Genomic DNA, 21,921 nt, shown 5'->3' with positions numbered 1-21,921 from the left:
GGTGGGGTCTCATCCAATACTTATCCAAATCACTAATAGTTTATTGCGTGTGATAGCCAACTTAAAGAGTTTTTCATTGCCATACGACAATCAGGTATACACTTGTATCCAACTCTATAGAAGTCTATAAATGGAGGTATTGTACAGGTCTAGAGGGACAAAATTTTTTATCATCATTCCATATTCTTGAACTCTCTTTTTGTCATTGTTTTCTCTCAAATTTTTTAGCTATTTTAAGCCTAGATTTTGCACTTTATTTATATTTCACAATTATTCTCACTTTATTTCAAAATTTTTCTTTTATTTTTTCTTTAATCCGTTACTAACTTAAGCATCGGAGTGTTAATCTTTATTTTGCAGGGCTAGACCTTCTATAATCTTATAATTTTCTTGAAGATCCTTTAACCCTTGTGGTGTGGCCAAAATTGCTGGTACGCATCATGTTTATATAATTATAGAAATCACCCCTGACAACAAAAAAGTAAGATAATTTGTGCCATAATATGGACATTTTTGAAGGGTACACATGTAATCTTTTAGAAAGACATGAATGGTTTATGTAATGATCCAAAAGTAAGAATAATTTATGTAAACAAATCATAGATTAGGAGGTGTAAATATAATTATTTTTTTTTCTATAATTGTTTTCTTACACGCATTCACTCATGCACACACCTCATATTTGAACCCAATACCTCTAAATAGAGATCTTGAGGCTCAAATTGTTGGGTTGTTGTCTAGGAGAAGCATGCTGCTTTTTCATTTTCCCGAATTTTACATTCTTGTATATAAGTTATCAATCAATTTTTGATAAATAGAAAATTTTGCTTTTCGATGTGTGTGGTATCGTAACATGCAGGCTAGTGTACTTTCTTTTTTTCTTGTAAAAATAATTGTTTTTCACGTACTTGACTTGTAAAAATGCCGATGTACGAGGAGACAATGGAAGAATTTTTTTTAAAAAAAAAAAGAAAAAGAAATTACAAATACTTTTGATTTGGTAATGAGAGTTTAACATATCAGCCAAACATGGCCTTGAATACAACTGAAGAATTGATCCACTTACAATGTAATAACATTTGATGATCTTCACTAGTTACATCTGCCTTGTAATAAATGAAATAGTTGACCTAAAAACATGAATTTCCCAAATTCAAGGACCAATTTGCAAATACACACTTATATTTTGGTTAGTTCATTTGAATACATATTTTACCGCTCCAGGCAAGTGAATGTTCATGAAGTAATCAGCCCAGTTAATGACTTTGGGATCAAAGTAGAACATGTCAGTTTCAACCCCACTTTCTTCTGCAGCCCTTCTTAGTATTTCTGTATTCATATCATCATAACTGCATCCCCAAAAAAAAAAAAAGAAAAAAAGAATTTAAAATCTACGAATACTGCAGGTAGAGTTCATATTGTACTAAGTACGTGTATCGTGTGGGCGAACATTAAATTTAAATATAATGTTGGTTCATTTGTGTTAATTAATGCATAAATATTTTTTTTTTTGGATAATAATTTTTAAAAGTGAAGAAATACTTACTATCCTTTAAAGAACAAATACGGTCCATAAAGTTCGACCAGTCGCATCACAAACTTGATCTTCCTACGTAGATCAACGTACAAGCTCTCGAAGTATTGGCAGCATGCTGTGTTCACTATTTCTAGTCCCTGAATTATGACACATAAAAAATTTCGTTATTTGTTAATTTCGCTTATACAAAAATATAAAAGGATAATTAAATTGACAACTCTTAAAATTTGATCATATTTTAAAAAAATAAAAACCCTTTATTTTCAAATTGTTTAGTTGCATCCACTATAAATCCCTTTGGTCATTGTGATCTTTTGTAATATGCTAAAATTTAGGGGTTGCAAGTATATATAAATATTGAAAAATAGTTCAGATGGATAACCTTCAACGGAAGCAAGTAATGAATTGCTAAGTATCTCTTAAAACTATCCATTGAGTTGAGCATTTTAACTTCGCCAACTATGACCGGCCTGCCTTCCTTATTTATCCATGGGTGCTTGGTGAAGTAACGCTGACCATAATCTCGAACTGACCCCAACTCCAAAGGGTTCGACACAGATGACCCGACATGGTAAATGGTCTCGTTAGGCTGATTCGCATGAGCCGCCATTGCTACTATCATTGCATTCACCACCATGTCGGCTGGAATCTGCATTGATGTTTGTTTTAGAAATGATGTTTCGCCTACAGTACTTAATTTCTTATGGATAGGGAAAAATAAAATAAAGTTCTACCCACACGAACATACATATAGGGTTAAATGCAATTTGCCCCATTGTGAAATAGAAAATAAGCCAAAAAAAAAAAAAAAACTAAACAAAAAAAATGTCAATGTAGCTCCGTGAACTTTTGAAAAAATGCTCAGTCTTTATCAACAGTTTTGATATGACATGTCTAAAATACCCTTAATTACTCATTTTATAATTTTTGTTAAATATTTTATATCATTTATTATTAATCAGCTACTTTTTCATAATTCTTGTTATTAATAAATTTATAAGAAACCCTATTATTTTAATAAAAAAAACAAAAACTTTGATCTCTTAATACAAATAATTATAATTCTCATATTTTAATTTTAAATTTTTTGTAATAAATGGTGACTCGAATTTAATTCATGAAAACGGGAAAAAATGTTAAAAGGAAAAAAGTAACTCACCGCATCAATCACAGTCTTGGGGTTGCCAAGAAAACATGTAATTCTTCCTTTTCCGTATCCAACAGCCAAGCTATCAATCGTCCTGTGATTTCGTCATGCATCAAAAGATTACATATATATATATATATATATATATATATATTATTTATATAAAAAAAACAATAATAAAGAAATATATATATATATATGGTAATAATTATAACAGACCTGACGCCTTCAGCCCAACCGGGGAATGGCTCTTTGTAAGTACTGGTGACAATGGTAGGTCGAACTATTACAAGAGGTATGTTTTCTTTCAAATGCCCCAACAGCATCTCTCCCATCGCCTTGCTGAAAACGTACGTGTTTGGCCATCCAAATTTCCTTGCTCTTTTGTATTTTCATTCATCCAAATAATTATTAGTATAATCCCAAGAAAATTATTTCAATATAAAATAATAAAAGTGCACGGACAGTTTAAAATAAAAATACTTGTGACTTCGTAATTGATTAATTTGTTGTTGGCAACATTAATTCAAACTAAAATGTCTTAAACTATAAATTAAGACGCGATATCTATATGTTACGTTGTAGTGTTTTATAAGTTTAAAAAGAGTACTTGTATAGCCAAACATACCCTAAAACTCAAATCCTTTGTACTAATTGTCCAGCAGCATTATTACGACAAAGTTTTTTGATCAAGAGAACTAAAACTGGAAACGTGAACAACATAGTACTTATATATATATATCTTACCTTTGAATTCCCAAATCTTTCATGGCTGATTTGATGAACTCTTCCGAACAATTCTCAGCCTTGAGCTGCTTCAGAGTATCGTCGACTAACTTCTTCTCTGCGTCGATGGCCAGCCCAGACGTCCCGTTGAGTGTCTCCCCCATTTTATATGGGGTTTCCAGTATCAGTCCCTCTTTTTCTCCCGATACATAAGCTGAAAGAGAAATATGATAATTAATTGACATGTTTAAAAGTGAAAATTATGTACAAATTTAGTACATGCTAAATTTTACTAACCTGTGGAAACATGAACGTGTACTTTTAACTTGTCACATCTTTTGGAGAAATTCAAAACATGTTTAGCTCCCAGCGTATTTATTGCAAGTGAAACATCGTATCTGTATTCATAAATTTAGTAAGTTGAAATAAAATTAATACAATCTTTTTTTTCCCATTGCTATTGCTAAAATTAGTACATAAGAGAACTTGATATGGAAAATTATAATTAACTGCTGAGTATATTTTCAGTTTCATTGTTACGGAATTTTCAAAAATAGTTTCATAATTAAATTTCAAAAAGTATCATTTTTAATATTTCCGCCAACTTCCGTCAGGAAATTGACAGAAAAACCACTTGTGACCGATATATTTTCACATGAAAGTTATTGACATTTAGTGAATAAATACCTTTCATCAAAGTTGGTATTTGCAGCTAAATTGACCACAACATCGACTTCTTTCCACATTTCCTCCAACAACACAGTGTCCTTCACACCCAAATTCTCGCAGGTGATATCTCCAGCTACCACTTTCACTTTTTCAGAGATCAGAGAACTTAAACCTCCCCCGTACTTCTCCTTCACAACCCTGAACAAATCCTTAGCCATAACCTGTAAGAGTCAAAAAATAAAGTCGCCTCAATGCAATTCTCAAAGTCCTAAAAAAAGTTGTAAGTTTAGTAGCAGTGAAACCTTGTATAACGTTCGGAAACCAAAGTGAAATATAAAAAAAATAATATATATAATGTTATAAATAAGTTGCAAAAATGGCAGGGAGCTACTTATAACTTTTGGCTAAAAGAATTTCCTTTCGACTTATTTTTGACAAAAAACGAATGCACACTTAAGTTAGTGGAAACACTTCTTACCTCAGTGTTGAAGCGTAGCATGGCTGTCTTTGCATCTGGAGCCCTCAAAAGGAGATAAAGCTTCCTCACATTTGGTTGTACCCTCAGTATCTTCTCTATAAAAACTGCAACCAGTGTGTGGAAATCTAAGTCATTAACCTAGTACTTTACTGGGTAATTCTTACGAGGAATCTTTGGGACTCTGTAACTCAAATAATTATAATCATTCATGTATTATGAATCCCATAAAAATCTTATAATATGAATAATTGCAATTGTACGAATGACTCAGAATCTCCCAATTTAATATATTATGAAAGACTCGTACTTTACGTGATCTAATAATGCAATAAAATTTTGATTCTTTTTTTTTTATAAGTAATCTTTTATTTTTATATTTCACTTTAAATATATAGCCTACGTGTAATAATATACATTATAAAATGGGTGAATAGCAATTTATCCCCCTGTGATATTAAAAATGAGCACATTACCCCCCTATGAAAAAAATATAGCAATTTACCTCCCTATACTTTTTAAAATAAAGCAATTTACCTCCTTATATAGGGAGGTAGATTGCTTCATTTTAAAAATCATAGGGGGGTAAATTGTTGTATTTTAAAAAATATAGGGAGGTAAATCGCTATTTATTTTTTCACAAGGGGGTAATTTGCTCATTTACGATATCACAAAGGGGTTGCTTGCATTTTTCCCATTATAAAAGTATTTCATAAATAATTAATTATGAAACACAAAATAAATAAACATACATATAGAGAGATAGAGAGAGGGGGGGAAGAAGTAGTACTCTTTGCAAGAAAGCCCGTGGCACCAGTGACAAGAATGGACCTGTTCTCCAAAAACTGAAGAATGCTACCCAACTGCTCCATTGCACAATATGATAAATCTAGAGAGAGAGAGAGAGGGGAGAGAGGAAGAGAAGGTATGATATGCAGGTAGGGGATAATGCACAGTGATAGTAAATAGGATATAAATAGAAGCAAAATAGATGAGAAATTAAAGTTGGGTTTGCTGTCCGAAGAAAGACACACAGTTGAGAATTAATGTTAGGACATATATACAAATGTAGGTTGAGTGCACGCTAGTGTTATTATCAGTAGTAGCAGAAGCAGTAGTAGTTCTACTTAATTTGGTGGGTTGCAGATTGACTGTCTCTCCTACTAATACGATATACATTTTTATTACCAATTTTATACACCTGGTACTTCATTTGTTTTTTTGAGTACTTGTGAACTTATCTGCTTGTCCACCAAGTTTGCTGCATGTGTCGTTAATTTCCTTCTCTCCAAGAGGGTAGGTTTTTTTCTGGGTAAGGAATTCCAACCTGCCCCTGCCCCTGCCCGCTGTCTAATCAATTAGAATTAAATCTTAAATGGTTGTCCAACCTCGACCCCCTCAAAACCACACACATCATCAGTTATTGGTCCTGCTTACTTTTACCACATTGATTTAACTTCTCGCAATCAAATCCATTATTTTTGTGAATATATATATATATATATATATGTTGTTTTTGGTATGTATTTATCTTATTTTATGTGAAATTCGAACTCATAATCATGAAATCAACTTAGCAGTTTTGTGGGAAAATTTTGACCCCAAACCGCTGGAGAACAACTTTACAGTTAAGGTTGAGATTTTATAATTCTATAAATTTGAAGTCGTGAGTTTAAATTTGTGTGGAACTTATATAAATTTGTAATAATTTACTATTTTATAAGGATTTGAAAATTAAATTATTTAATTATGATTAATGTATTTAATTAATATTTAAAATACTAATGTCACGACACATAATCGTTTCTATATATAACCAAAAAGAAAATTAAATGAAATCTTGTTAGGAGTACACTGTTTACCTACCATAATAAATGGGTTGGCTGATGACAAATTAGATCAAATAACATGTCCTAACATAAAAAATATTATTCACAATGTGAATCTGATGCGAAAATCTAAGTCTCCGTGGAAAAAACATGTCCGCATTGCCGCCAGTCCAACTACCATTTTACCACATTAATTATCAACAAATATATATTTTATATTTTTTTGTTAGATTTTTTAAAAAAATTGCAAGGACTAATTAGTCCATTGCAAATTTGTCATGATTTTGCGATGGATTAGCAATAAATTTGAAGAAACTAAATAGATCGTAGCGAGTTTTGGTGTCGCGGACATACTCAATGAAATTATTTTGTAATAATGCAACCGTAATTAGTGATACAAATTAAAATTAATTAATTAACCAGCGATGTGGTTAATGCTGTGTCGTAGTTTCGCTAATCATATCTTATAGTCTAATAATTCGAGTTCTGTCGGACGTGTAGATATTTATGTCCACTTTACATGAGTTTATTTATTTTTAATTGTTTTATAATAATATAATTATTATTTTTATAAAAATTAAAAAAAGATATGTAAGCTGATTTTCGTTTACCTACATATAAATGATACACATGAGTTGTCCCATTATCCTATTAATATATTTAATTTAAATTAGGTTGGTGATACCGATACAACAGCTTTCAACTAGTTATTATGGTTATTGTATTAAAAACTTAGAATAATTTAAATATTAGTTGAATTTAAAATAATTTATTATAATAATTGACAAATACTTAAAATATGAGCCAAAAAAATTTAGTAACTCAAAGTTATCTAAATAAATTCGATCGTTTCAAAGTAATATATTGGCACGTACGTAGGTCGAAATAGATTATGAAATATTAGTACAATCACGCACAAGTGTAATATGATACTTACAAGAATTACAATGTCAATAAAATATAAAGTATCTATTAGATAATAAAGTATACCTTTTGGTATATGATTAAATTACAATTATATCATAACTTCAAATATTAATTATATCATTTATAAAAATTTATGTATCAATTTAATAATAATACTAAAACTTAGATATTAAAATAATTATTACTTAATTTGTATGAAACAATATGTACTTCAAAATGGCCTCACATGAAGCTCACATGAAACTTTCCTAAAATAGACAATCAAACTGACAAAAATATAAATTTTGCAAAAAGATCGTCAATTTTAGGGATCGAGAATTATGAATATTAAGGACTGAATCAAATAAGTGGCCAAGAATAGGGCCGAAAAATGTAATTATCCCTAAACAATTATTTTTGAAATAGATAAATACCTAACGTTGATGAAATTTGAACTCATCAACTCATTATCATGTCACACCCCCTGCCTACGCACGGGCGACTTTTACCAAAAATAAAAAATCAACTCATTGTCATGCACTACAAGAAAAATGAAAAAAAAAATAAATTATTCCCTATACTATAAATCATCACGGTCTAAAAAATATGACAAATCAAACAAAGCCAATGCCAAAATTTAATTTAATCATGATTAACTAACATTCGTCGTGATTTTTACCTATAGTCAAAATATTTATCATTATTTTCAAATTACAGAAATAACGACTAGTAGTCAATCCAGAATCATGTTCTTTTTTACCTACAATCATAATAATTAACGATTCTCAGTACTTTTTTATGGTATTTTATAATATGCAATAATGGTGAAGCATTTGAAATGAAATGTCTATAAAAAATAAAAAATCGAAAACCTCGAGGATGGTAGCTGTATTCACACTTGAACTTATGGTTCTCTATGTGTGGTGTGATGCACATAATTTTGTGTTTTGAGGTGATGGGTTCCGGTTCATGTGGGCCTTTCTTATCCTTGTTATGGCATTTATTGGGCATCTATCTAACTCATAAGAACCAGACCGCCGTGTAATCTGTCATGTGTACCTCACCCTCAACCATCCCCGACATACACGAGGCGACATAAGCACTTCTGGCTTGGCATGGCACGTCAAGTCAAATTCTGCCCAAACTTCATTACAAGGGAGGTACCGTCTTTTTCGGCTGCATTTATTACATACCAAACTACTGCACCTTCTTTCCAAACCTGACCAACACAACGATTTCCACTTTCCATTTCAAATTATGTTACACTTAGAACGTACATACTATCTTTATGATAATTACAGGACGTGTGTATATTAAAGATTATAAAAGATAGGGATGATTTCAATTTTGATCCTTTAAATTAATCACTAAATCAGTTTGTGTACTCGTATCCCAATCTCATAGTTTTGATTTCTAAAAAATTTTCTTAAAATTATCAAAGTTATTTATGACTGTTAGTTGACCGTCTAAACTAACAGAAGGGTTGTTTTAGAGGAAAAAAAGACACCAAACCAACACCAAAGACAAAAAAATTTAACGTTTCCTTATTTGTCTTAGGAGAAAGAGCTTTAAGTGATTTAGGGTGAAAAATAATTAAAATTGAGAAAAATTTAGACAGTCAACTAACAGTAAAAGCTAATTTTGATAGTTTTTAAAAAAAATTTAGAAACCAAATGATGTGGTCGGAATAAGAATACGAAAAATAATTTAGCGATTAATTTAAATGTCTCTAAAAAATATAATAAATTTTTTTAAATTAAAAAAAAAAAAAAACAGTATTCAATTTTCCCACCAAAAGCAATATGAGCTTTCCCAACTAAACCTTGAAAATCTTGGTTCCTAGGAACGCAGTGAATGGCTGCGGCTGACAGAGAATGAGTGTTGGTCTGCTGCTGGGCTTTGGTTTTCCACATCATGAACTAAAAAGTCATTTGTTAGCATTCATTGGGTTTACAGTTTACAGTTCACAGTTCAAATCAGTTCTAGTATTATAGTTTTTTCATAATATTAGTTTTCTTCATCTTTAAATTTAATAATTTATATTATCAAAAAAATTGTTTTCCTCTGTTTTCTAAGAAATATATTAAATTAAGAATTACTTTTTATCCAAATTACATTAGAAAAAGATTAAGAAATTTGCGAGTGTCGATATGATGATTTTCAATAGATATACAAAGTTTTTTCGTCTATAATTTATAACTTATTCACTAAAGAAAAAAAAAACAGATTGGTAAAATAGTTCCAAATACAATAAATTTTGAATATGTAATTTAAAGTATCAAGAATAAGATATACTCAATAGTTAAATAAGCTAAACAATTGTAAAGAGAAATAAATTGAATAGAGATATATATGTTGCACAAATATAGTATAAATTGTTGTCATTGAATTATAAATATCAAGTTAATTATATTTATATGATTATCACTTTACTCTAAAAAATCATTAATTTAGTGAATCCAACATTAATATTGCAAATTGAAACAATAATATTTGCATCGATAAATATAAATTTTATATTTTCTAGGATTTAAAAATTAGTAAATACATTAGTTTAAAAATAATATATTTTCTTATAATTGATATTAAAAACTCTAGGCTCCGCGGCTTATACAAAAATCAATTATAAGTATCTATACTCATATAAAAACAATCAACGGCGAATAAACCATGATAATATAATAAAATAAAAAAGGTTAAAAAAATAGCTTATAAGATAGATAGAGAAAATAATTTTTTTATAAAAGAATTTCTATAAATAAAAATATTGTAGGTCATCGATTAATTTATATCAAAACAAAACATATTGATATCTTATTTGAATAAATACATAATAAGTTGTTGAGATGATGAAATTAATGCTAGAGAACAACCTCTATACAAAGCATTAGCTATATGCTTGGTTGAAAGAGAAATGTCCTAAATCACTAGACGATGGGGCCGACTTGCCCAACCGCGCTCATACTATGATCATAGTATGATCAGTTTATTGAAATTGTCAATATAATGGAATGATAGATCAGATGAATCTTTTCGAATTGTCTAAAATTTTTGTATTAGTGGTTCATATTCATAAATCGTTCATTAAAATCGACATTATCTATATAAATCTACTAAAATCAATCTAGTAAGCGAGATCAATAAGTTATCGAAAATTTTATCTAAGACTTGAGCTCAAGGGGACAAGTAAAATCTCTTCATCACATGATTCGATGAAATATCTTAAAAAAAAATTATGTTGAATGGTTAAATATAAGTACATATTATGTTTCAAGATATACCCATAAATAAAAATATAAATGTTCACCTCATGATCCACACAGGAGGGAGATGGAATCATGAGGTGGCGGCCATATAACAGAAAAAAACTAAAACACGCATCATAATATAATAAAATTGAAAAGGGATAAACAAAAAATTACACATAAAATAGATAAAAAAAAGTTTATATTTTGGAGACCGAAAGGAATTTTTCAAGAAGAGTAACAAAAATTACAAGGCATCTATTAATAGATACGAAAACATCTTGATACATTTTTGAATAAATACACAATATATTGTTAAGACCATCAAATGCTAAAAAAGAATTTAAATTGGAAGCACTAATATATTTTTCTACTTTGACATTTAAATTTATTAAAAAAGAATTTTTTAATATATTTTAAATTATCACAACAAAAATATTTGGCATTGCAATTAAAGAAACTATATATTATAGCTAATTATTGGGTAAGTAAATAGTGAAGGGTGCAAAGAAGATTTCCATAAAAATAAATTTAATATCAATTTAATCACCTTAAAACTTGTCTTGAAATATACTCTACTATCATTAATACTATATTAGTCATCAATGCACGCGATTTTCATGAGTATATAAAAAAATTATGGTGTGAAATGGAAAGAAAAAAAATAAATAATCATGGTATGAAGAAATGACAAAGAAAAAAGTCCGTCAAGAAAGAAGAAATGTGGAGTAGGGTGAGAGAGAAAAAATAAATTATAATTGTGGATTTATTAAAAATATAGAAGTTTGTGAGGAAAAAAACATGACAAGTAGTATGAAAGAAAAATGTGGAGTAGTGGATTGTGGGGAAAAAAAAATTATAATTGTGAAATTATCAAAAAAATACTGAAATTACTATTTTGGCCAATTTTTTTTGAAGTGAAGAAATCAAATTAAGTATATCCAAAAGTTGGTATGTCAAAAGCTCTTCTAGTTTAATATTTATAATAGTATTAGATGATGCCCACAACAAATGTTTCTCCAAACCTAATGGCCATATCCAGCCAAGGAGTCAGTCCTCTATCCGTTCAGCCCAGTAGGCCCAAGCATAAATTACAGGTAGCAAGAGCATCAGGCTTGCTAACCCAGTGCAGTCACCCTACCTTCGAGGCAACGTCCAGCACTAAACACTATGGTCGCTATGTTAGTCATATTCTACATATTATAGGCCAAGTCCCCTAGAAGGGCGCTAGTAGGGAAGCTATAGTCAATTGAATTTGACTGTTGGAAGCAACAGGTAACTCAGCCCCCTACATTCTCAGTTGACCTGGTATGATTTTTTATTGCTGGCATATCTTCTGAAGTATAACTTTAGAATTTGGATAAGCACCACGTCCTAAAAAATAGACATCCCACAAGTTTTGGGAATTTCTCAACCACCTACGACAATCATCGATTCCAAAATCTCTCAAAATATATTTTTATATATAGGTCTCGAACAACAAGGCTATAAGGATTCTTGTTATTTTTCGACACCATCTATTTAGATCTCAATTTCATTTTTTGGTTCTTCAACACTATCGCATAATTTATTTCTTCACAATCTCATGTTATTACTTAGGTTTTTCATTTTATATTGGCTTAAATATCATAGTGCTAACTATTATTTTGCAAGTTATAAACTCTTTGATGATCCTAAAGTTTTCAAGAAAATTCTTTAATTTTTGTGGTGTTGTTGGACCTCAAAACTCATATGAAAAATGCACAACATGAAAATATATATAATAAGTAATTGTCTGCCTCACAATCATATAACAGAGAGATGGAATCATGATGTGGTAGTCATATAAAAAAGAAAAGAAAAAAAGAAGGAAATTAAAGCACGAACAAATCATCAAAATATAATAAAACGAAAAAGAATAAAAAATTTATTTATATGATAGATAGAAAAAAATTATAGTTTTGACAAAAAGGAATTTCTCAAAAAGATAAACAAAAATATTATAGGATATCTGTTAATTAATATCAAAATAAAATATTTTGATATATTCTTTGAATAAATGCTCAATATATTGTTCAGGCTGTCAAATGCTAGACCTTCTTCTATAGAAATCATTATTATATTTTGCTACTTTTGGATCTAAATTTATTCGTCTTAATAAAATTGAAATTATGTCTACGATTAATGGAATTAAACATTTTAGCTAACTATTTGGTAAGTATACAATGAGGAATAAAAGGTGGAAAAAAGTTTTCAAAAATATTAACATACAGTTTATTATCAATTTAATCATCTTAAAGCCGCCTTCAAATATGCTCCATAATCATTAATACTCTAAATTAATTATGAAACATATTTATAGAAAATATCCTACATTGAAATATAAATAAATATTATCGAGATTGAATATTAAGTGGTATTTATTTTAAATACTATAATCTGATTGGATATGTTGATTTACAGTTGCCAAATTCCTCAACAACTTTTATTGTTTAGGTATTAATTACTATGGAAATTTGACTAATATTTTCTAAAATTTTAGTTCGAATTGAGAAGTTGTTTGACTGAGCTTATTTATATGATTTTTTGCATAAGTTCCAACATTTTATAAGATCTTTCTAGAGTTCGTAACATGTTAAAAAAAATAAATTATTAAAGTGTTGATTAAAATAAGAGCATGAAGCTTAGAACGTTACTAATGACAATTTGATAATTAAGTTATAAAAAATTAAACTGTCTATTTAAAATTTTTAAAATAAGTTGGGAACTTCTTAAATTCTTTTTTTGAATGATACGCAGGATTAATTCCCTGATTTCATAATTATGAATTTTCAACTTCACTAATTAAGGTACGACTTTATTACCAAATTCAATTGAAATTTTACACTTATGAAATCATTAGAACTTTATCATTAATAGAAGTTAGGCTCAAGATACACAATGATTCATACTGAGCTTGAAAAAGCACGACCAAATACTATTCGTTATTGATCGTTAGCATTTGAATAAACTCTAATTAAGTCTATTTTTAAATTCTTGCCGACCCATGATGAAGCCTACCCGACCGCGCACTTGAGGTAGGCCCCTCTAATATTTCAATCTTGTATAATTTTTGCATTTTGGATTTCAAACTTCTGCTATGGAAGAAATCAAAATATGTTATTCAAACTGCAAATTCAGAGAAATATTCTTGAACTAATCTAAACAAGAAAAAGTACTTGACGGCCTCCTTGGAGATGGGACCTCTGCTTGACATCTATACTATTATAAAAAATAAAAATTATTGTATTAATTTTTGAATATCCAAATTTATCTTTAATAAATTTCTTCGCTTCAAAATGAATTTGATCATAATAGTAATTTCAAATTTTTTTTTAATAATTTCATAATTCGTTTACTCTTACTCACTATTCCATTCCATATTTCCCTCTTTACAAACTTCTCCATGTTTGTTTTTCTAACAAACTATTATATTTTTAATATACTTATAATTATAAATTTTTTTTTTCTGTCACCTCACCCCACATTTATTTATTCGACTTCTTTCTTATTACATTTTTTTTTTCTTTTCATTTACATAACAGTTTTTTTATATGCTCATATAAATCACGTTCAACGACCACTAATTATACAAAAATAAGCTAGTATGCTCAATGCAGCACAACTATTAACAGTTGAAATAGTTTTCTTTTAATCTTTTATAGCTCCAAAATCACGAGATATTTTGGAGAACACTTTGTAATCATACTCATGATGCCGGAACTCTTTCCAAACACAGTTATTATCACAAGGGGCTCTAAACGAGTTTTGGTCAATAACCATCTACCCCAGCTCACGGCCAGGAATATCACGAAAAAGAAGCGTTTCTTCCAATTAGTATAAGAAATCTTATTATTTTTATGGGTTTACAAGCTCTCTTATTGTTGAACTATACTAGCATTCAAGGCGTAAAAATTGTTATAGGTTGGATATATGTGGAGGAAACACATCAAAATAATAAAAGCAGAAACGGTACAAAAGGTATAAGGAGTTAATTGGGAAATGCATAGAGCCAGGTCCCTAAGAAGTTCTTGTGTCAAATGATGTAGTAGAGGCAATCTTAAGCTAGCTTCAAAGTTGTACTCGTATTGGAGGAAGATGAATGCTAGCAGTAGAAGATGGAAGAAGAAGTTCGTACTCATTTGGAATAAAAGATCGGAAGCAGTTAAAGTAGTGGAGAGAACCAAACAGAGACAATCATATTCTATGGTTTCTTGGGCAGAAACAGATCGACATTCTCATACCTCAAACTCAGTATTTACAGCTCTTCACCCACAACAACTAAACCAGTGTTTGACCACTGGGAATAGAGACAACATCTTCGGGATTTGCTCTAATTTGACCATTGCAAATATATAAAGATTTTCAAATGTATGCTCCAAGAAATAACATTGATGAAGCGGAAGTCATATCAAATCATCACTCCTTCAAATCCAAGAACTCAACCAACTTTTCATATAAAAAGTTTTTAAAATAAATAAAAGAGCAGAAAAACTTGACCATACTTCAGAGTGCGAAGTCCACCTTACTTATAATGTGGGGCTCATGCGAAAATAGCAGGTTTATAAACAAAGAAAAACACTTGAACAAGTTAAATATTATAAACTCAACTATGAAAAGCATTATCCTCACTCGTTAATTCAGAAAGCAGCACATGGATATTTTTCAGTTTATGTAGGACAGGAAGAATAACAGGTTAAAACAAAAAAAAAACAGACATGAAATACGAGACACGACCAAAGTTCGACAAAGTAAAGAGACACCAGTTCAAAATAATGTCTGGAAAGTTGTAGCTGCCTCGCAAAAGTTAACTCAGAATAGCTTTCAAAATACAATAGCAAGTTGAATAGTTATAAGGGATTGTGATGGGATAAAGGTTGTAATTCATATTCAAATGAAACTGGCATTGCCCGGCATACACCATATTAACATCATTCCTGGAACCATTTTCATTTGTCTGAAAAAATAATTACATGCAATCCGAGAGGTGTTGGCTCGTTTCACTGCCGAGTAGTGGAGGGAAAGGCAACTCATGTCATCTTCCCGCTAGAAGAAGCTTTATGTTTGAACGCTATAAAAACACAACAAACAAATGCCACCAACCCATGAACAAGGGCAATCTATTTATGCACCTTAACTTCCTCAACCTTCCTCGCCAAACTCCTTCGTGAATCTCTCATGCACTTCAAGATCAGCTTTGCTCACTGTCGGTCTCTGTCTTGCTAGAACCTTATCGAAGTCTGTCCTTGATATGGGAGGTGGAATGATCTAGAAGCATTAAGTAGTAAGACCAATCATCAACTTCAGCAGGAATAAACGGTCAGCAAATCTATTGAAAGTATCATTAAGTTTCACCTTACAGATAATAAACACAAGCAGCATGAAACTTACCAACTAATTATTAACATATTATCAAATTCAACCATCACTCTACTAAACCTTATTACATTTATCCTGCTGCCCTTTAGTGCTATATATATGAAAATTTGTCATCATAGAAATATTTGTTCACATTCACTACCAAGGTGCTCTAAAGCCATGACACATGGTGCACGACAAGCGCACGCCTTTCTGAAGCACGGTGCGTATTTCTAGAAATAATTTATATATTTAAACCATTATTATTTTTAACAAATTCAACAGGTTCAATATGTTTTGATTTTTTTAGCAAAAATTTTCAGGAGAAAGGCAAATCATAAAAGAAGCTTATCAAGAAAAACCACAAATTTATTTAGCAAATTATTTTATATTATAGCATGAGAATAAAGTTATGACATTGAATAATAACAATAAATTATATTACGATAAAGTAATCAACAATTCACTAAAGTTTCAAGGGAACAACAAATTAAGAGAGCACAAATAAGTGTGGAATTGACAGAAAGAAAACGAGGAAAGGACAAAAAAGAAGAGAATAGAAAAAGAGAAGACAGTACCATCTGGAAGAAAGAAGAAATAACAAAGAAAAAGACATTCCCTGAAGAGGAGGAAGAAAAATATTACAGATCAGGGTTTCGTTAGTATTTTTGTTTAAGAAAAATTACAGAAGCCAAGCGCAGCCTTTTAAAGGCTGGGCTTCAGCCAGGTGCCCTGGCAGGGGCCATGGATGCACCAGGGGAAAGCCCAGCACCATTTTCGGAAAATGGTGCTGGGCTGTCAAATTTTGCACCATGCGCTATTAACAACTGAGTTGGACGATTGAGCAAGTGAAGATCTATGTATAGATCATATAAAAACAAGAAAAGTCAATTTCCAAGGTAGTTGCTGTTTATATAACCAAATCAATACCTTTGCAGCAAGTCCTTGTGCAGCAAGCTCCTGCATGGTTGTCTGCACTGCACCTGGTTGCTTGGGACCACATGGCATCCACATACCATTAGAAGTCTTGACAAAGAACATGGCATCTTGTGTCTTACGTACGGGCTCAAATAAGACATCCTTGACCTATTGAATAAATAGAAAAGACATTCTTCAGTCACAATGTGCGGATGGCTAAGTACGCATATTAAATTTAAAACAATCGCATCTAAAGTTAGTCGTGGATAATTCTTCATACGTACACAAACAGAGATATCTGAACCAGAAAAGCCTTCTGTTCTACGAGCTAGGACTTCAAAGTCGCTTTCAGTCAAGTTATGAGGGGTATCTCCTAAATGCACCTGCATAAGAGTGACGAGGCCGATAGAGTTCATTAGTCTTGAATTATATACTTGATCCTTCCTCCACACATGAGAAGTAACAAAAGTTCCATACTTTGAACATGTGTTGTCGTGCCTTCAGATCTGGGAGTGGGATGTAAATCCGCTTATCAAATCGTCGCCTAATAGCCTACAGGAAAAGTACACAAGTTAGGGGAACGATTATCACGGGGCACACTCTGTGCACTTGCAACTAGATGTTACCTGATCAAGGGAATAAGGGGTATTTGTTGCAGCAAGAACAAGAACTTTATCATCATTGTGCCCCACCCCCTAACAATTGGCATTAGCAAGCAATTAAACTGGTTAGTAATTCAGTCTCAGCGAGCAGCGTCAACAAAGACTTGTCATGCCGAACACCCATGCTCCCATTGACAATAAAGATACAACCTAGAAGAAAGGTGACAGCACTGTACGTAACAGCAATTAATTATCTCCAAAAGTATATAGATTCAACAAATCAGTAGTCCTAACATATTTAATCAAATTAAAAATAAAGACAAACTAGAGAATTAATGATTCCACCAGGACTGCAGTGTTCTTGATGCAGGAGCCAATGAACACAAAGATTAGGCCTACTTAAATGCTAAGGATTTATAAGCTTACAGTTTGCCAGAAGGATATTTAAATCATGGTGCAGCATCAGCCACTATAAAACAATTACCTGCATCTGAACCAGTAATTCTGTTTTGATTCGTCTGGAAGCTTCACTCTCATTTCCTTCTCCACGCTGGCCACACAAGGAATCGATTTCATCAATAAATATGATGGATGGTGAACTTTCACGAGCCATTTGGAAGAGATTAGATACAAGCTTTTCGCTTTCGCCCATCCACTTCGAAACCAAGTCTGAAGAAGAAATACTGAAAAAGAACAGCAGTTGGCACTTGCCAACTTTACGACCTAAGTACTCCATCAATGAAAATATGAAACAGAAAATAGCAACTGAAGAGATGCATGAAGAAAACTTTTTCCACTTTTAACAAGTGCCTGATAATAATATGCTCCACATCCAAATTTATCTGTGAACGGAATGCACAGAGAAGCAAGAAATTTTTTTGGCATTTGTGATAATTGTGTTTAACTACAAATTGATTGCGGATTGTGGAGAAATAATGATTCAACTAATAGAAATTTTCTTATAACTGGGGAGCATATGAACTGTCAATTAGTTCATTCGGATGACTAACATCTGATTGAGGAATCAAAGCTTGAAGATAAAAGAGAGAAGGCCTTGATCCCAGGTTTTGAAGAAGTTACAACTTACAACAGGCAAGGCAGTGATCGGAATTAACTATGCATTTTAATCATTTGAGCAATTGAGGATGAATGAGTTACCTGAAGAAAGTCGAGTCAGCTTCTGTGGCAACAGCCTTGGCTAAGTATGACTTTCCTGTTCCAGGTGGACCATATAAGAGAAAAGCCCTCCAGGGGCGTCTCTTGCCTAAAAGCACATTAGATAAAAATTCATGTGACAAATCCATCACATGGTTCTGAAGCTCAGAAGATTGTAAGTGCAGTAAAGAAATAAACTGGCATAGAGCAGATTTTCAGTTTTCAGTTGCCAGCCTTAAACTATTCTTCTTCTCTTATTTATTTTATTTTATTTTTTAAAACCATCTCAAATGAGCTTATGCAAAGGGAGTAGATTTTCTAAAACATGAAAGCATATCCTAAAAATCATACTGAATAATACAAAAGCTAAATCTTGTTCAGAATCAGTATCAGGATACACCTCAGAGAGAACTATCACAAATTTGCTTAAGGTACTTATACTAAATAATAAATTGTAGAGGAGATTGGGGGCCCGAGGACTTCTTTTTCCATGATAAGTCAAACTGTGTTTTATAACAAGTTTTCCATGAACTATGAGAAATTGAGAAGCGCAGGTAGGACCGGAGGAATGTAAAAAAATTTTCAGAATAATAATCATGAACAAGGGTTGCAATTCAGCTTAGTGGGATATGAGAATGGTTCCAAGAAGAGAAGGGCCCTAGAAGGTTCCTGCCAGCAGGTACCCGATGCTTTTTGTAGTATTTGCCCCAAACCCACAATAAATATGGAGAATCTCATCATGGAAAGTCTTTTCATTTGGATGATCTCCTTTAAAAAACAATCAAATAATATAAGCAATCAGATAACAAGACTGCAGGTGCAGCCACAATCAAACTAATCTAGCAACTAAGATTTCCCTGAAGACTAGTAAATCAATTTACAGTAGATGTCTAGAATTCAGCTCAGTTTCCAAAATCCCCAGCCAACTAGTTATTATTCTCTTATATTCATAAAACATTTCCAACTCACAAACCAACTAGTAATTATTCTCTTATATTCATCAAACAGGAAAAACCTCCTACTTACTTGACCAGCAATAAACACCAAACCAGAATGGATATTGGCCCACCAAATCACTAGTGATGCCCCAGAAAGGCAGAAATGTAACTCTAGAAGTGAAGGTTAGAGTTAAAAGGTTCACAAAAGGGAGAAGTAGTCTAATTAAAGGTATGCATCTAATAATGTTAATTCCAAAAATATTCTCTCTGATGAACCATCCCGATTAGCCATATCATACATGAGAAGGTCCATTAGGGTAAGTATATGTTTCTAGCTGTAAGCGTCATATAACATCTACTGGAGAAACTAGTGTTCCCTCACTGCTCGACGGTTCTCACATACTTCTTTCCCACCTCACTTATGCAACTCCACATTTAGTAAATATCCAGAGTAATATAGCAGTTGAGTTGAATCTGTTTTTTCCTGTGCATATTCTACATCAGATATGCAGATGGAAGTTGGTAGCATAATTGGAAGAAAAAGACCAATATGTAAACCAGTTTTGCCTCTTGTTGAAATGTCATTAACAACGTCGTACTAGTGAGAACATACAAATATGGAGCCGCCATTTGGCTTACTTGCAATTGCTACCGCAAGCCAAATTTCAGTTTCCAGGACTCGAGAAGAAATCTCTTTTGGAGGAACATGGTACCAATCATCTCAATCACAGGATATGATCTTTCTACAAGTATATTAAAACTTATCTAACCAGCATTACTGTGAAAATGATGAGCAGCAGCAATCTAATAAATATAAGTCATTGATGGCACAGTTTTGACAATGATTTAAGACAGTGAGTTCTAATTACAAAAGCAAAAAGTTAAGAAGTAGAACCAAAAAGGCACTACCATTCTTTTTGTCATCTCATTCTTCATCCCTTGTCATCTGAAGTCTGTAACAGACAATTGCAATGTGCATTTTCTTCGATAAATGGAACAAACACATCTCTAATATCAAGATAAACTAAACAGTTATCTCGAGAAAAATACCAACTTTTAGCCAAGAAAAGAGAGTCCCCAGTCTAAACAACGCATGAAAAAATTAATTCCAATAACTAACAACAAGCAAGTACCATGCATAGGCTTTGACATATATTGAAGCTCTCATCTACAGATACCTAAACATGCACACGCTCATTTAAGTAGCTAAAAATATCAGTGACAGGAAAAAAGCAGAACTAGAAGAATCTATACCAGTAAAAAACTGTGGGAACTTCACAGGCAGAATCACGGCCTCCTGGAGCGCCTGTTTTGCGCTCTCCAGCCCCGCAACGTCATTCCACTTAACATTAGGCTTTTCCCGAATAATAGCAGAGTTCAATCCAGCCCGAAGCTTCTCCTTATCCCCATCCTCCCCGTCATTGCCATCCTTGGGCTTGGTCTTGGGCCGAGTCGCCACGGCAGCATCCCCATTCGATGTGGGGCCCGACCCGCCCTCATCAAGCACGGCGCGGATCTCCTCGGCCCGACGCAGGTACTCCGTGAACTTCTGCGTGATGGCTTCCTTGATTTTAGGATTCTTCTCATACTTGAGATGGGTTTTGAAGTACTCCAAGGCGTTCATGTATAAAGGAAAGGCTTTGGCGTAGTTTCCAGCATTATCCTCCGCCACAGCCTGCCGTACATACTCGATTGCTTGTTCTTTGAAATTGCTATACATAGTCCCCGATCATAAATATTTGTATCAAATTCGTTTAATGTGTGAAGTTCTCGATTGAGATGAGCTGGGGCGACAGATCGGAGGACCAGTTTGATTCTTGAAGAACGGAATTTGGGGATTTGATGGAGTATTTCTTAAGGGATTTCAATTTCGATTTTTGATTTTCGGGGTTGAACTTTGAATTGATGGGAAAGGGGTGTTGGGTGTTGGGTGTTGGGAGTGGCTGCGGAGGGTACACGCTTCACGACTTAAGAAATGAAAATTAGCGACCCGAAATCGTGCTCTACTGAGCCGCCTTTATTTCGGCTGCTGGATATCCGTTTTTCTCATTTTTGGGCTTTCAATTTGAGTTGGTGCCTTGTAGAAATAGATGGGCTGTCAATGCATAAATAGGTCTCTTATTTGGGCTTTGTCGTATATGTTTATTTATGTTTTCATTTTTAGATTTGATATAAACCCTCCTCAACTATTTTGAAGGAATAACAAAATAGAATAAGAATCCACATCTTCATTAAAAAATTACTTTTAGTTATATTATTGAAAAATATAGTTACTTAACTAATCTAGATTTTCAGAATTAAAAAGGCTAAGTATACACAACTATTTAGTAAAAAGTTTGTTCATGATTTTTTTATTTTAGAATTAAGTAACAACTGTTTTAAACGTAGACTTCTTAGA

At 32.1% G+C, this 21,921-nt stretch overlaps 2 protein-coding genes across 2 annotated transcripts; both read right to left on the bottom strand.

Moving 5' to 3' along the window:
- Positions 1–980: 980 nt before the first annotated feature.
- On the bottom strand, positions 981–5,642 carry LOC105171053 (alcohol-forming fatty acyl-CoA reductase). The gene is made up of 10 exons (XM_011092057.3): positions 5,345–5,642; positions 4,558–4,661; positions 4,098–4,300; positions 3,708–3,808; positions 3,432–3,624; positions 2,904–3,065; positions 2,697–2,778; positions 1,920–2,186; positions 1,547–1,674; positions 981–1,349 (listed from the first exon to the last, which is right to left on the bottom strand). The coding sequence occupies exons 1-10, from the start codon at positions 5,424–5,426 to the stop codon at positions 1,196–1,198; spliced, it is 1,476 nt and encodes a 491-aa protein (XP_011090359.1). The 5' UTR covers positions 5,427–5,642; the 3' UTR covers positions 981–1,195.
- Positions 5,643–15,418: 9,776 nt separating this feature from the next.
- Positions 15,419–21,504, bottom strand: LOC105171052 (protein SUPPRESSOR OF K(+) TRANSPORT GROWTH DEFECT 1). The gene is made up of 8 exons (XM_011092056.3): positions 20,778–21,504; positions 18,589–18,694; positions 17,915–18,113; positions 17,455–17,523; positions 17,306–17,380; positions 17,113–17,211; positions 16,841–16,996; positions 15,419–15,820 (listed from the first exon to the last, which is right to left on the bottom strand). The coding sequence occupies exons 1-8, from the start codon at positions 21,241–21,243 to the stop codon at positions 15,695–15,697; spliced, it is 1,296 nt and encodes a 431-aa protein (XP_011090358.1). The 5' UTR covers positions 21,244–21,504; the 3' UTR covers positions 15,419–15,694.
- Between the last annotated feature and the right edge of the window lie 417 nt (positions 21,505–21,921).

Source organism: Sesamum indicum, linkage group LG9 (assembly GCF_026168435.1).
Source record: "Sesamum indicum cultivar Baizhima isolate 11 linkage group LG9, ASM2616843v1, whole genome shotgun sequence".
In the NCBI taxonomy this organism is placed as follows: domain Eukaryota; kingdom Viridiplantae; phylum Streptophyta; class Magnoliopsida; order Lamiales; family Pedaliaceae; genus Sesamum; species Sesamum indicum.
The sequence above is the reverse complement of the archived record's forward strand: the minus strand, read 5'-3'. Positions and strand labels throughout refer to the sequence as shown.

Coding starts and splice junctions, on each gene's coding strand:
- LOC105171053 (XM_011092057.3), bottom strand. CDS start 5,426: ATGGAGCAGTTGGGTAGCATTCTTCAGTTTTTGGAGAACAGGTCCATT. Junction 3,625..3,707: donor ACACGTTCATGTTTCCACAG/GTTAGTAAAATT, acceptor TTTCTCTTTCAG/CTTATGTATCGGGAGAAAAA. Junction 1,675..1,919: donor ATTACTTGCTTCCGTTGAAG/GTTATCCATCTG, acceptor GTCATAATTCAG/GGACTAGAAATAGTGAACAC.
- LOC105171052 (XM_011092056.3), bottom strand. CDS start 21,243: ATGTATAGCAATTTCAAAGAACAAGCAATCGAGTATGTACGGCAGGCT. Junction 17,212..17,305: donor CACGACAACACATGTTCAAA/GTATGGAACTTT, acceptor ACTCTTATGCAG/GTGCATTTAGGAGATACCCC. Junction 16,997..17,112: donor GTTCAGATATCTCTGTTTGT/GTACGTATGAAG, acceptor TTTATTCAATAG/GTCAAGGATGTCTTATTTGA.